Source organism: Helianthus annuus, chromosome 17 (genome assembly GCF_002127325.2).
Source record: "Helianthus annuus cultivar XRQ/B chromosome 17, HanXRQr2.0-SUNRISE, whole genome shotgun sequence".
Taxonomy (NCBI): domain Eukaryota; kingdom Viridiplantae; phylum Streptophyta; class Magnoliopsida; order Asterales; family Asteraceae; genus Helianthus; species Helianthus annuus.
The window spans coordinates 67713506-67729292 of NC_035449.2; the positions used below are offsets into that span (position 1 = coordinate 67713506).

At 36.9% G+C, this 15787-nt stretch overlaps 1 protein-coding gene and 1 long non-coding RNA gene across 2 annotated transcripts; one reads left to right on the forward strand and one right to left on the reverse strand.

Moving 5' to 3' along the window:
- Positions 1 to 1011: 1011 nt before the first annotated feature.
- On the reverse strand, positions 1012 to 1534 carry LOC110921732 (auxin-induced protein 15A). Its single transcript, XM_022166082.2, has one exon. It carries the CDS (start codon positions 1509 to 1511, stop codon positions 1209 to 1211), a length of 303 nt encoding a protein of 100 aa, XP_022021774.1. The 5' UTR covers positions 1512 to 1534; the 3' UTR covers positions 1012 to 1208.
- Positions 1535 to 3048: 1514 nt separating this feature from the next.
- On the forward strand, positions 3049 to 7788 carry LOC110921733. Its single transcript, XR_002582580.2, has 5 exons — positions 3049 to 3240; positions 3882 to 3994; positions 6897 to 6995; positions 7093 to 7156; positions 7596 to 7788. It is a non-coding gene; the product is annotated as an uncharacterized LOC110921733 (long non-coding RNA).
- Positions 7789 to 15787: the final 7999 nt, after the last annotated feature.

The window sequence follows — 15787 nt, forward strand, 5'->3', positions numbered from 1 at the left end:
TAGGAGGATCCGGCACCCAATTCGGGGATATTGCAACCGACTTAAACGGGTGGCATCTCCCAGCCCCACCTTTCGCAAATCTCGCGCTTTTGTTGAATTACAACCGACTTAAACGGCTCGTCGAGATGGGCAATTAAAATTTATATAAAGATGAGGGACCTGAATTGCAATTAAAGGAAAACTATTTAAAAATAGCTAACAAAAGATGAGGGACCTAATTTGCACTTTTCTTCAAACTTGATATTAATTCCATTGCATAAAACGACAAACTTGCTTTAATTCAAACTTTCATCAAACTTGTTTTCAACGCGTTATACAAAGAACGTGTTACAAATTCAACGCGTGATACGTTAGGCGACAGCGGTGTGCGTTATTTTTTAACGAGTACGGATCACCCCGTCTGTTCTAAGGGGATAGGTTACTAGTAAAGTGGTTTATATCCCAACCAATGGATTATGAGTTTAAATTCTGCAAAGGAAAGGTGGTGATTTTAGCTATTAAAAAATGTAAATTATTTCACTTGTACGCTTTCAAATGCCTTGATTAATAAAAGGAAAAGATCAAGATCATATTTCATGGAGCCTCATGAAATCCCAGTCAAATCTTAAAATAACTAACGTAATGAATGCTCCTCAAATATAGTGTCTGGCAATATATCTTGGATTTAGATACGCTACAACTCAAAACTCCTTCCATGTGACCTCCTGAATAATGTTTTTTTTTTTTGAAAGACATGTGAGCTCCTGAATATATATGACAAATCTCAGGGGTCATTTTAACAGTTTACTCTAATTTTTTTTATTGAGCAACCTTTTACACTTAAATACCTCAAAATTTTGTGTTGGTAAGAGATTAAGAAACATATTTCAATTTTTTTCATGTTTTCTCACAATTTTTTTTTTACTATAAGCATTTTTATTTCATTCCAATCATCAGAGCAAATTACATAAGGATAGCAGGTAGACGAGCAACAAACTGCGCCGCCATCCCTTTCTGAATAGAAAACCCTAATCTATTAAAAACAATGTGAGTTGATTTTTGGAACTTCATGCTCTTTGATAGATGTATAATAGTAACTGGAAGCTTTTTTTCACTAATTTTCATTTATTTATATGTTTTGAAAGAATCATTGTATATGGTACAAGGACATGAAGAAAAAAAATCAATAATTCTGAACAATCTAGCCTCACTATTCATCAAGAATGTTATCATAAAGAATGTAATATAGTTGTGAGCTGGAAAAACACATCCTCTTGGCATGAAATTGTTAAGCCTCCCATAGGATGATCAAACCCAAATTCTTCCTCCGACTTACGTAACATGTCTTGAAATAATGGATGTTCCAATAACGATATTGGGATGACGAACCGCCTCTTATGGTTTTCACCAATATACACTGCGAGATGACCTTTCGGCACATCCCTTTTATATTTGCTAGTGCGAACAGAGTTTAATCTTCTATAGCTTTTTATATTTGAAATCAGTGAAGAAGGCACCCGCATGAGACCCATATGTTTAGAAGAATAAGATGGGAAAGAAAGGTAGACTTGAACTAGAGTGATTGAAGGATGCATGTATTTATAGCTTGTTTACAGTCTGTCTAGGATGATGGAGACTCACATGGCTAGCCCATAATAATCAACTGTTCCAAGAATGTAGATACTCATTTAAAGAATATTAAAATATGAATAAACTAATGAACGCGTATAAGTCGGATGCATAAACCAACTATAGGATGCATCAAAAAGGCAAAATCTAATTATTGGTTCACATTAACCGCCTCCGTCACGAGAGATCTAAATTATTTTCTTTTAACATTTAAAACTATCATAAGAACATGTGTAGTGGTTTGGGTGAACATTTAACATTTACCCTAGGGCGTTTTCCGCAATGTGACAGTATAGTTAGCAAGGGGCATTATTGGGCATTTTTCTAAAATGGTTGTAGTGGGGATGTGAGCATTATGTTAAAGAGTGTAAAGAATTAAATAAAAATAAAAAACCAACAAAAAAACCTATTGGATTAAAAAAAAGGGAATATTAAATGTTATTGGCCAAACACAAATGTTGAGAGCGTGATTTAAAACACGCCAAGGGAATTTTTTTGACAAAAAACGCTGAATAACGCCCACGGGGGCGGGTGCCGGTCGTGATTGGGGGGAGAAAACGCCCAAATATAGCCCACTACGGATGGTCTAATAAAAAATAAGTATCAAAACTATTAGATATTTTGATTGACTCGATTGAGTATTTGAATCATTGATTGATAAAGAAAATCGCAATATGAAAGAAAGGGGTGAAGTTGATGAGTTCTGAATATGTACAAAAGAGATGAGATTAACTAAAATGCTTATCCTTATGTTTTTTTGTTATTTGGCACTTATCCTCTTATTATTACTACTACACTTTCTACTCAAACCAAACTCCCTATTTAATCCTCTCCCTGACCATCCGTTATAATTTTCCGCTTAACTAAATTATAAAAAATTAACATGCTACTTATAAACAATTATGTCTTGGTACAAATGGGGATAGCATTTCTCTCCTGCATGTCCATGGAGACCTAAAATAATCTAATAATTAGAGATGTTCACGAGTTGAACCGAGCGAACTTTGCTCGTACTTGGCTCATTTACAAAGCCAGCCAAAAATCGAACAAGTATCTTTAGAGCAGTAATTTTTCCGAGCGAGTGGTAACTAAACTAAGGTCTTGTGCGATGCACTACAAAAATGTCAGATACTACGGAGCTTTAGTTTTCGACCTTTATGACAACACGTCGTTACTCGTTGGGATACACTAGTACAAAAGTGGGTTTATGGGACGGTTCAAATAACCTTTTGGAGCGATTTACAAAAACACCGTGTCAAAAAACCCCTACAAAATTTCATTGTATAAAAAGTGGGTCAATAAAGTTTATTTGGACCAGTCTAAAACAAACCGGGTTATTAAAAGAAATCATTTGGGGCGGCCCATTATTTTGGGACGGTTAGGTATTTGGGGGTGTGGGCCGCATTCTTCTGGGACGGTTATATACGTTTTGAGATGAAGGGTCTTGTCTTCTCAATCTCTGCCACGAACGCAACAACAATAATCTTCGCTAAGATCCTCCTCTTCCCAAATTAGACTAGATCAGAGCTCTGCTCTTCCGAAGCGTCTTCCAAAGGCGCTGCTTTTGGATTACAACGGTGATTTTCCATTCTTCCCGGCACACCTCGGAGAATTTCTGTCGTCAGCATAAAGGTGAGTTTTTATTTGATGCTTTGGTATGACGCATGCATGTGTTAAAGAAGCGTATGTTTTAAGAACATAGATTTAAGGATCTTTAATTTGAAACCCTACTCGACCCGTTAACACCGCTAGGGACCATCCATAGTTAAACCTCTAGTGAAATGTTATAATTAATATTGAGATTTTTTTTTTTTTTTTTTTTTTTTTTTTTTTGTGGGGTTTTGATGTTTGAAGAAGGTGAACATTATTTTTGTTAGTTGGGAATTAAATTAATCATAGAAATTGGGTTCTTTTTGCAGGATTTTCAATTTTTTGTGATATATAAAGTGGGTCTCTTTTCTTTGATTTTTAGATTTGAATCCTACAATTAATTTAAAAAAATATTGATTTATTTGTGATGTTCGAAAAGGTATAACATGATTTTTCTTAGTTGATAAGCACATTAGTCAAAGAAATTGGGTTCTTTTTTCTGGATTTTGTGATATAAGAAGTGGGTGTCACTGTTCTTGGATTTTTATATCCGAATCTTTTCATTAATTTTGAAACGTTTAGATTTTTTTGTGGGGTTTTGTTGCATGAAGTGATTGATACTGTTCTTGGTTTTTTATACGTGAATCCTATAATTAATTTTTAAATTATTGGTTTTGTTGCAGTTGAATATATGGGACAATAAAAGTGCAGCATGGCCTGTAGCAAACCCAATTTTGTCTTGTGCTTCAGTTAGTTCTCCAGTAATTTTGTTGCTGACCCCTTTCTTTATGCTTAGGTAATATCTCTACCACCTTTTTATATGAATTTTGAGTATTACAACACCTCCTATAAGAGTTAAATCTAATTGATATATGAGTGATAATTTGGAATGTTTAGATTCGTGTCGAATTCAACTATCGCGACTTGAAGTTGTCAATACTATGTTTAGAGTGTTAGGATGATAGAATTTCGGTCGTCCAGCGTAAAGGTGAGTTTTTATTTGATGCTTTGGTATGACGCATGCATGTGTTGAAGAAGATTATGCTTTAAGAACATAAATTTAAGGATCTTTAGTTTGAAACCCTACCCGACCCGTTAACACCGCCAGGGACCATCCATAGTTAAACACCTCTAGTGAAATGTTAGGTTTGCTTAGTGACCCACAGGCATCCATTTCACCTCCACCTCCAGCAATCATATTAAAAAGGATTATACTTTAAAACATAAATTTAAGGATCGTGAGTTTGAAACCTTACCTGACCCGATAACACCCCTAGGGACCATCCGTTTTTGCACCCCCAGTGAAGTATTAAGTTTGCTTACTAGGTTTCTTGAATCCATAGGTGTCAATAGCGAGTGTATCGATCGCTATAGTGCGCTACGTAGCGTATAGGTCTAGGCTCGCTATTAGAGTTGTAGCAATAGATAGCTATTAACAATTTATTTATTCTTTTTTTTTTAATATAAATAGCAATTAAATATAGCTATAAAGTAGCTGGATTTTAGGTTTTTGTTAAATATACATGTAAAATACCATATATACCATGGTATTTTGATATAATATACATATAAAAAAATTTAAAATATTTATCAAGTGTATCGCTATCGCTATGTATAAAATTTAGTTTTTATATGTGCAGAAATACCATATTTTTTATATGGCATTTTGATATAATTTACATATAAAAAATTTTAAAATATTTTCCAAGAACACCACCCAACACTTTCTGCACATGATTCGCTACCTCGATAGATGATTTTCCCCCGCCACCCTTAACTGTCATTTCCTCGGGCAAACGCTCAAGGAACGTGATCTCATATGTTGGACTCGGGTTCATGAAGTAGAAATACAGGTCCCAGAACTTAACACCGCGAACCGTTGTACCGTGGAACATGTTCTGTTTAAGGTTCATAGCCATTGGGACAATCCTGTCACTTAACTCAGCAAACAAGGCACTGAACTGTAGTAAGAAAGGTTCACGACAAGTGGTGCCTTCCGGGCAGACCACTAGGTCCCCTTTCTGGAGTAACTCTTTGATACGGGCAGCATCCCGCTTCACGGTCATGAGTGAGGGCCCTTGCGGGAATTGGTGACATGAATCTCGAGAGTTTGCTAACACTGTAAGTAACACAAAACAGTTTGCGTCTAAGTACAATGGCTATGATTATCGGGTCAAGAGACTCACACATTTGGTAACATTTAACGTTTCTTCGAATTTGATCACTGGGAGAATACCACCCGAGATTCTCCATTGCAAGACGCCACGAGAAACTTTCACGACAGTTGTCATTGGAAGAGGGGTTGCAGGGACGGTCTACAAGGCGGTGATGCGGTCGGGACAGACGATTGCTGTTAAAAAGTTTGCGTCGAATCGAGAAGGCAACACCATTGAAAACAGTTTTCAAGCGGAAATCCTGACGTTAGGAAAGATCAGACATCGAAACGTTGTGAAGCTTTATGGGTATTGCTACTATTAGGATTCTAATCTGCTTCTGTTTGCGTCCAAGTGCAATGGCTATGACCCGATAATCATAATCTGCTTCTGTTTAAGTTCTGGGACCCATATTTCTACTTCATGAACCCGAGTCCAACATACGAGATCACGTTCCTTGAGCGTTTGCCCGAGGAAATGACAGTTAAGGGTGGCGGAAAATCATCTATCGAGGTAGCGAATCATGTGCAGAAAGTGCTGGATCAGTTCAGGGCTGGCCCAAATGCAAGTAAAAACAAGCTAGGCCTTTGGGCCTCCAAATTTTCAGGGCCCATTTAAAAAACTATAGTTTGAAATTATATTATATAAAAAATACAATTAAGTCTTGTGGTAAGAATCTTGTTTTTCTTCGAGCATATAAGGCCCCACCTGGCCACCTTCATAAAAAAACTTATTTTTTTCTTTTCTAAATTTTTTAGTTTTAGTCACATGATTATGTATTCATGTAAATTGGGATACCTAGAAATATGGAATAGCCCAAAAAGCAAAACCAAAAGCATTCTTTTTGTCATATATTCAAGTCTTACTGTAAATTAATAAGAATATTAGTAAAAAGCATTGCTTTTGTAATATATTTAAGTTTGAATGACAAATTCAAGAAGCCTCATATTGCTGCTAGTCTACTAAAGTATGATTTTTACAAACATTAATATTATCTGTGTTGTGGAATGTGGTGTGTTTAATTTGATATGGAGTTTTTTTTTGGTTATCGGTTTTAAAAGAATAAAATCGTATTAAAATGTATTGAATATTAGAGTACTTACCTGTAATCTGCTAAATTATATAATACTCCCAAACTGTAGCGTATCTAGGTTAGAAGTCTATAAATACCTCTAAGTTTTCTCATATCAGATCAGATTGAACGAAGAAATATTCATGGCTTCGTCGTATATTTCAGCTGCTACAAATCCAAAACTATCATACTTTGACAACTTCATTTGACAGAAAAAACTGCCTACTTTATAAATTGATCTGGTGTTATATAAGCTTGTTCTTAGTATCTTCCATGCTAAATAGAAATTGAAAGTACCAGAATGTGATAAGAATTCTTAAACCCACATATCTCGCCAGTTCATATTCAATCAATTTTAAATCTATTCAACAACCCATAAAAGGTAGGAATTAATTTTTCATGTATTGTTGATATATTTTGACTTTTAGCTAATTTTATTCATGTGTTAATATATTATATGTTGTTAATTGCAGTAAAGATTTGAAGAATTGTAGCTTCTTCAATTCTTCGTTCTATCACCAGACACCAAATTATCAATCTTTCTCAAATTTTCAGCTATAAATTCATTCAAGGTAGGAAAATTTCATTTTGTTTCATTAATTGTTAATATATTTTTACTTTTAGTTAATTTCATTCATGTATTAATTGATTATATGCTGTTAATTGTAGATTTGTAGTTAAAAATTGAAGAATTATAGTTTCTTCAACTCTTCATTCTATCACCAATTTAAAGGTACGGAAATTCTATTCATATTCAATCTATTGTTTTATATATTGATTGTATGCATATACATCTAGATAACCTTTAGAGTATACCCGTCCGAAATTTATCTAATAGAGATGAATTTTGGATTGTCCCCATTTTGGGACTGCTTTTTGAATATTCTATCTCATTAGGATGTGTATATATTTTAACAGGTTGGCTGTTTAAGAAAAAATCGGTAGCATTTCGCCTTAGGTCCTTCGAGTTTGTGGGTTATACGCATACTTGGGGAGTTAAGGCGAAATGCTGTCGATTTTTTCTTAAACAGTCAACACGTTAAAATATATACATATGAGATAGAATATTCAAAAAGTGGGTTAGGATCCACCGAATTAGAACGCTGGTTTACACCATATATGTGTGTGTGTATATGCAATTATATGATTTATTTGTTTATTTTAATTTGCAGATGGATCATACTTACTGGATGTACCATACCACACGTACAAGCTTGATATATACGGATAGCGTTCGAAATTTTCTTAGGGTTGCCAAAACAAATCGGTTGAATAGTGGAAGTGGATTGATTTGTTGCCCTTGTACAATTTGTAAAAATTTCCAAAGATTTAATGATATCAAAGACATACAATTTCATTTGATTACACGTGGTTTTATGCCTAGATACACAGGTTGGTCAATGCATGGGGAATCGCTTACCAACGCTAGCACAACGTCAATCAATCTAGATGATGATAATAGGGAGAACAATGATTCAAATACTGATGACGATAATGATCATTTTAATGACCCCAAATGACAACTTAAATGAAATGTTGCATGATTTAGAGACTAATATTGGTGCGGATGATCAAGAAAAATTACAACAACTCTTTGAAGAAGGAAAACCGTTGTATCCCGGTTGTGAAAAATTTTCGAAACTTAATGTTGTGTTGAAGTTGTTTCATTTAAAGTCAAAAAAACGGATGGAGTGATAAAAGTTTCACAAATTTATTAGTGCTTTTGCATGACATGCTTCCGGAAGGTAATGAGTTACCGCTTTCGACATACCAAGCAAAAAAGTTGATGTGTCCTATGGGATTAGAAATTGAAAGAATACATGCATGTCCAAATGATTGTATGTTGTATAGAAATGAGTTCGAGAATGAACATAAATGTTTTAGATGTAATGCATCGAGGTATAAACGTAAAAAAGAAACCGATAAAGTTGATGATGATGTGACAAAAAATGGGCCACCGGCTAAAATGTTGTGGTATTTTCCCATCACACCGAGATGGAAACGTCTGTTTTCAAACGAAAAAGAGGCAAAACTATTACGTTGGCATTCGGATGAGCGTGTAAATGATGGAAAATTAAGACATGTGGCGGATTCACCTCAGTGGAGAAACATTGATAACATGTATCCAGAATTTGGAGAAGAGTTTAGAAACATACGGTTTGTACTTAGTTCAGACGGAATCAATCCTTTCGGGAACATGAGTAGCCTCCGTAGTATGTGGCCGGTTCTTTTATGCATCTACAATCTTCCACCATGGTTAGCCATGAAACGAAAATACATTATGATGTCTTTGTTGATTCAGGGTCCGAAACAACATGGTAATGATATTGATGTTTATTTGTCTCCTTTAATTGAAGACTTAAAAACTCTATGGAGTTCAGGTGTAGATATGTGTGATGCTTACAAGAAAGAACAATTTAAATTGCAGGCCATGATTTTTTGCACCATAAGTGGCTATCATCATCTTGCTCTCAGATGCACATACCACCATCTAGCTCAGATTACTGAACTAGAAAGCATAGCAGCTGGGTTCTGGTGTGGTGGCCGGAGAGAATTCTGAGCGACGACCAGAATTAGAGATTAAGTGAGAAACTGAGATACGAGAGTGTGTGGTGGCGGACCAAAATTCCCAGCGGCGACGGCGGCCATTAAGAGCAGTCAGATGCCGTGCCTACGATGTCCAGCGGTTCTTCGATGGTAGAATACGAGGGTGTCAGATAATCTGGCAGGTTAGGTTTAAAAATCAAGCAAAAAATATCATCGCTTTTTTATCACTATCTCCGTCTTTCTTCTAGATCCGACCACCATCTTCGAAGGAGATGGTTTTTCCGGCAACTAATTTAAAAAAAAAGGCCCAAAATGTTTTTTTTTTGTGTGAAAAAAGGTTTGAACCCGCGCCGTTTCTTAATAAAAATCACAGCTGCACCAAACCATTTAGGGCTTGAACCCACGCCCTTTCTTAGGATCAGAACCGCGTTAGACAATCATTTTTTTCTAAAAAAAAAATACCCCCTCCCGCCACATTATCACAACTTTCTCACAAAATTACCCACTCCCGCCCCATTTAGCATAGTCCCGCCTGAATTTTAAACCTTGACCTCGAAACCGTCCACGTTCTTAGCTTCTCCCCCATTTTTCCATATTAAAGTAGTGAAAACATAGCTTTTTCCCGATTCCCAGTTTCTTCCATTTTGATTTGTAAGTACCTTTGCATGTTAAAAGCTTTATAATCATGTTTAATATGATGATTTGCATTGTCAACAAGTTTAACATTCATATTTGTTACTTTGTGTATTATGATTTACTTGACTGAGTTGTTATATGTTGTTAAACCTTTTTGTTTATACTGCAATTTTGATTCATGTAACACCTCGAAAATTCACGTCCTATAAGGTACTGACACGTGTCATAAGCTTGATCGTGAGAAAGAATACCATTGAGGGACTAAAGTTGACAAACATAGAAAGTATGTGAATTCAAGGGTTCAAAATGTCAACAAAGGATAAATATACTTTACAGTAACCCTACATGATGCTCGTACCTTCAAACGAATGAATCATGGATCATACGGAACTAAATGTGGAAGAAAGTGAGAGATTACAAACTACCGGGGGTTAAATGTGTCAACATGTTTAAGTTATACCTCTGAGTGACCCTTTAGCAAACCCGAGGCCTTGTAACGGTAAATTATGCTCACTAGAATGCACAGTATAAATTTCATAAAGTTTCGAATTCAAATGAGAAAATTATGATCGAATTCGTACATGAGGGGTTAAAAGCGTCAACATTGAAAGTTATGACTTTTCGGGTAGTAGCAAAGTAACCGAGGACTTAACAAGATGGGTAAAAGTCTCGAGGCCCTCGTACGTAAATAAGGAGGGCTCATTATGCAAAGTTACCCCTTCGAAAAGTCAAGAGCCAACTGCAATAATTGAAAAATATTTGAAAAAAATCTTACAGCAGGTCTCAGGCGGGCCGTGTAAAGATGAGAAGAACCTTTACGCGGGCCGCGTCGGCTCAGGCGGGCTGCGTAAAGACTAGAAGAACTTTACGCGGGCCGCCTCAGACACCCAGATGCAGAAAACGTTGGCAGCAACACTGTTGGGTGTTTTAACCGACTTAAAACCATTATTGCTCAGCATGGGCGACCCCTAAACGACCCCTAGGCCTCAGAGACACTTGTTGATGATCTGGGATCCATTGTAGAGTTGTGTGGCATGATCTTATGCATCAAGAACTACTATAAAAGGCCATTCATGTTGTAACAATTGTTCACATCTCATTTCTACATTCCTGATCATCTCTGGAGCTCAAGAGTCTTCTCTAAGCATTTCTGGTCATTCATTAGACTTCAGTAAGTATGCTTAACCTTTCTTAGTTATGTTTTCACTTAGTTTTAGCTTAAAAGTCAAACCGTCGTAATTAACGGTTGACTTAGCGATTAATCACTAATGGTCCAGTGATTAGTCGAATCAAAGGTAGTTATATGTTGGTAATTATGTGGGCGTTAAACCCTTAAAAGGGCACCCTCTGATTCCCACTCTAACTAGTTCAAATGTCGGGTCAAAGTTGCTTAGAAAAAGTCAACAGAACCTTAATTTTCGGATTAACGCATAATTAACAATGTAGAAGGCATGTAACATATTTTATCACTCATATAACTTGTAGAAGGCATAACCTAAGGTTATGACCTTGATTTGGTAAATACCGAATATACCCTTTTCGAACATAAAACAAGTTCTACATAGCATTTTGACGCCAATCCAATAATAAATAAAGTATTTTGAACTATATAACCTGATCAGAAAACTCATATTTCCTGTGTAACCCGGAAATCGCTTAAAACGACTTTATACGCGTATTAAACGCATAGTTTGGGTTTAAAACCATTTTTGTCATAAAGACTTATTACCTCCTGATGCGACTTGTTAAAATAAGTGGTTTTACTGATTTCTTCAGACCCGAACATCAGTATAAATAATCTCTTTTATAATCTTTAAAATGACCAAAATATCCCTACGGGGCGTATTATGGGATTAAACTTGTTATGGGCATAATGGAAGGTATCCTACTGATATCACAACATATTTAGAGCATATTGACTTAGGAAACCTGTATAGGACTTTTACGGTTGCCCGTTACGCCATTTACGCGTTCGGTTCGGTTTATGTAACTAGTTTACATAAATTAGCCGAAACGGGTCAAACCTTGTCGTTTTTATCTCAAATTCCAGAATGTGGTTGGATTACCCATATTATACAAGTCGTCAAACTTATCGAGCCTAAATCACATTCTATTCCGGTCTTCACTTCTTCGTGCGTTCGAACCGTATCTTTCGTTAAAACTAACCGGTCTAAGTTCAGACTTAACTAAAGACCCGTTAGGATTCTAATAGGTTATTATTAAACCTTCGTTCCAGAACAGGAGTCCCGGTAAAAGCTACATGCAATTGCTGATTGTGAAATATACTTTGCAAAGGTAAATACTTTTAACTTATTTCCCTATACGGGCTTGGGGTGCGGTATATAAAATACCGCTTGGTCCAGCATTGAATTTTTAATCGATTAGAGGTTAAATTATTGATATGCTTTGTTTTAAAATGTTTTGTTTGCTTAAAGCCTTTGGGGGATTAATGACCATGTCCCGGATATCCCTGGCATCATCTTACGAGATGGCCACGACCTGTGCACGGGGTGTAGGCGGTACACCCATCAGTGCATAAACGAATAAATAAATAATGTGGTGTGTCTATTGATCTTTAACCCGGACTACGGTACGGGCTACTGAACGCATAAGAAACATGTAATTCATTTACAAGTATTATATTAAAATAATTATCCCAAGTTATAAAAGTTTGTGCCACGTGCATTCAAATCAATTTTATTAAACCTTTTTCAAAAGTGTCGGTTGAATGTATTTACCAGTGTAAACTGACGTATTTTCCCAAAAAGGTTAAGTGCAGGTACTAGACGAACTAGGTTGGCTTTCTCCTAGCGTCCACAATAAGTCTCGCAAGCTTGGATGTCAACTGTTGAACAATATTTCCTATTTATTTTTTATCCCCCTGTGGATTATTTTCAACTGTTTGTGATACATGATATTACAATAACATTCGGTTGAAATATATCTATCTTTTGCTTCCGCTGTGCATTTAAATATTGTGTTGTTTGACTATAATGTTACCAACTACGTCACGGTAATCCCCCACCGGGCCCACCGGTGAAACGTGTGGAAATCGGGGTGTGGCAGGTTGGTATCAGAGCCAACGTTGAGTGAATTAAACACTATCCTTATGTGTTTAATCTCAATGACAAAATTGCACATAATCGAGTCTAGACAAGAACATAGGACGATCCCGAATTGTTGGTTTAGTTTGTCCTTTATTGTTGTTATTTATATCAATTGTGAAATCAGGAAATATGCCACCGGCAATCAGAAGAGGAGGAAGAGGCAAAGGGCCAATCACTACCCACAACGATCACGAGGCCGGTGTTGGGATTGAGCCCTATCAGAGGAACAGATAATTAAAGCGAAAACTGGATCAGAGCAGTGGATCCAGAATAAGCAGATGATTACATACAAGTCTCTCCCCTTGAAAGTGATTTCAACATCTGCTGACCTCCTATCTGCTGATCTTGCAAACTGCTGATCTATAACTGCTGCTCAAGTAAAGACCTGATGAGAGACTAAAGCCCTGCTGATTCAATCTACTGCTTTGAGTCAAGCACTGCTGATCCGGACAAGTACTGCTGGGTTCACAGCAGTGGAAGGTTGCAGCAGCTGATCAATAGTCTGTTTTGTAATGTAAGGTAATAGCAGTAGTTAACATAGTAGTGTTTGTATAGATCACAGGTTAGAGTTTGTTAGGAGGTTAGATGTCACTTTCATGGTGACGTCAGCTAAGATGCTCAGTGGTTTGCAAGTGCCTATAAATAGTTCAGTACTTTGTACTGTTCTATTAGCTCTTTTGCAATATCGTCTTCTTTGCACGAACAAACAACTGAGCTCTGGCTGAGGGGGAGTTTGCATTCATTCATCAAGCATTGTAATCGTTATTGAAATAAATTCAATCTTCCGATTCATTGTGTAAAGATGTTTGATCAAAGTATTACTCTCGTTTGATTGAATGGAAAGTTTGTTTCCATCTTAATTCCGCTGCACACTCTTCCATTTTCATTTTAATTACAAACACAAAATACAATCAGAATCAAACTCAGATCCAACAATTGGTATCAGAGCCTGGACAGTCAAATTTGATTTAACAATCATTTTGACGTAAATAGTTCAGCTCATAATAGTTGATACTGATCGTTTGTTCGTTTTTTTAAAAACAGAGCAAGGATTAATCACCATTAAAGTTGATTTCTCAGTGTCTGTAAAACAACAAGAATGACGTCACAATCTCAGGATGATAAAAACAATATCGGCTCGCTTTTTAAACCACCTATGCTAAAAAGAAATGAGTACAACATCTGGCAGAGGAGGATGGGTCACATCCTCGCTCAACAAAGTACAGGTTGTTGGAGGTCTGTCATCTTTGGTCCCCATGTTCCCACAGTGCCAAGCGCTGAAGATACTAAAAAGTTCGTTCCAAAACCAATTGAAAATTATACCGAAACCGACTTTCAAAAGATCGAACTAGATGCTAAAGCGTTTAGCATCATAGCATCAGCGCTGCCCAATGAAATATATGTTGGACTGTTACACTGTAACAGTGCCAAAGAGTTATGGGACGCGCTTAAGGAACAGTTTGGGGGAACCGAAGAAGTCATAGAAAACAATAGGGAAATCCTGAACCAACAGTATGAGACATTTTGTCATGTTAAAGGTGAATCACTGACGCAACAATTTGAGCGTTTCAGTTGTCTCATTAGTGAACTGAGGCTTGTTAACACCACTTTTACAAATTCAACTCAAAATAGCAGGTTCCTTAGGTCACTGCCAGAAAAATGGGACACCATAGCTTTTGTCACCTGAAATTCACCTGAGTTCAAGGATCTGACCTTGACCCAACTCCACGGTCGACTCCTGACCTACGAAAGGGAGTTGAACCAGAAAAGGAAGTTACAAGAGTCAGGAAAAACCGTTGATGATTATACATTCAGTAACACTGCTCTTCTGGGTCAAGAAGAATCTGGGAATAGTGCTAAGGATCAGGGTTATGATCACTTCATTGACATAACTGCTGGTGCAAATTTTAACAACCCTGATCCTCACACTGCAAGTTTTGCATTCACTGCAAACGAAAACCAGATGTCAGACAATCTAAGCTTTTAACTAAATGATTTACAGCATTTTGATCCCACTGACTTAGAGGAAATGGACATTTTGCACCAACTGGCCTTGCTAAGTGTTAGAACTAGCAAATTTTATAAAAGAACAGGGCAAAAATTCCCAGGTTTGCATGGGAATCTAAGGGTTGGGTTGGATAAATCGAAAATCAAGTGCTACAAGTGTAATAGGTTGGGACACTTCGCTAGGGAGTGTAGGAGTCAAACTACTGGTCCCATAATCACTCATCCTAGCTCAAATCCTAGACCTCAAAATCAAAGCACTGTGCATTATGCCCAATATGCCCCAGCAGCTCAAGTGAACACTGCTCACTATGTTGCTGCCCCTGTGCCAGTGCACTATGTCCAAACTACTGTTCCACAGATCCAATATGTTCAAACCCCTGTCCCTCAGGCACAAGTGTAGCCTGCACCTCAAACCACTACTCCAGCAGTAGTACAACCAGATCAACAAAGTTTTTTCACTCAAGGGTTTGTTGACTGGAGCAGTATGCCTGAAGACCTCAGTGATGAAAATTTTGCACTCTATGCTTCAAATGGTTCTTCTCATAATGAATTTTGTTTGATGGCATTAGAGTCAATACAGGAGGGGGTTGAAACTGAAGAGGAGCAGCTGAGTATTGAAACAGTGGATGAGGTGACTGAAGCAGTGGTTACTGCTGTGGCTGGTGAACTACTGTTGGGAGAAAGTTCAGGTACCCTGATTGAACCACTGACAGACCCATGGTCCGAAGAGAACAAGGAAGAAAAGAAAGAAGAAAAAGCAGGTGAGAAAGAAGAAAGAGCTGAGGATGAAGAAAATCCTCAATGTGATTGTGCAATGATGGCTGCTGCCAAGGTATCACCTCAAGTTCTTGAAAAACTGTGTTCTGACAATTGCACTATTGCTTTTGCTAACATCAAAGAGGTGAACTGATGCGTGTCAGTGTATATATGTTTTTAGATATATATTTAAGCCCCTTTTTACACTTTTAGCCAAGTTTTAAATTTATAAAACACGATATTTACTAACACTAAACACACATATGGGCAAGTGCACCCATCGTGGACGTAGTATAGTGTTGGTAAGATAC

What these genes read in the sequence shown, in the direction of transcription:
- LOC110921732 (XM_022166082.2), bottom strand. Translation starts at nt 1,511, where the DNA reads ATGGGTCTCATGCGGGTGCCTTCTTCACTGATTTCAAATATAAAAAGC.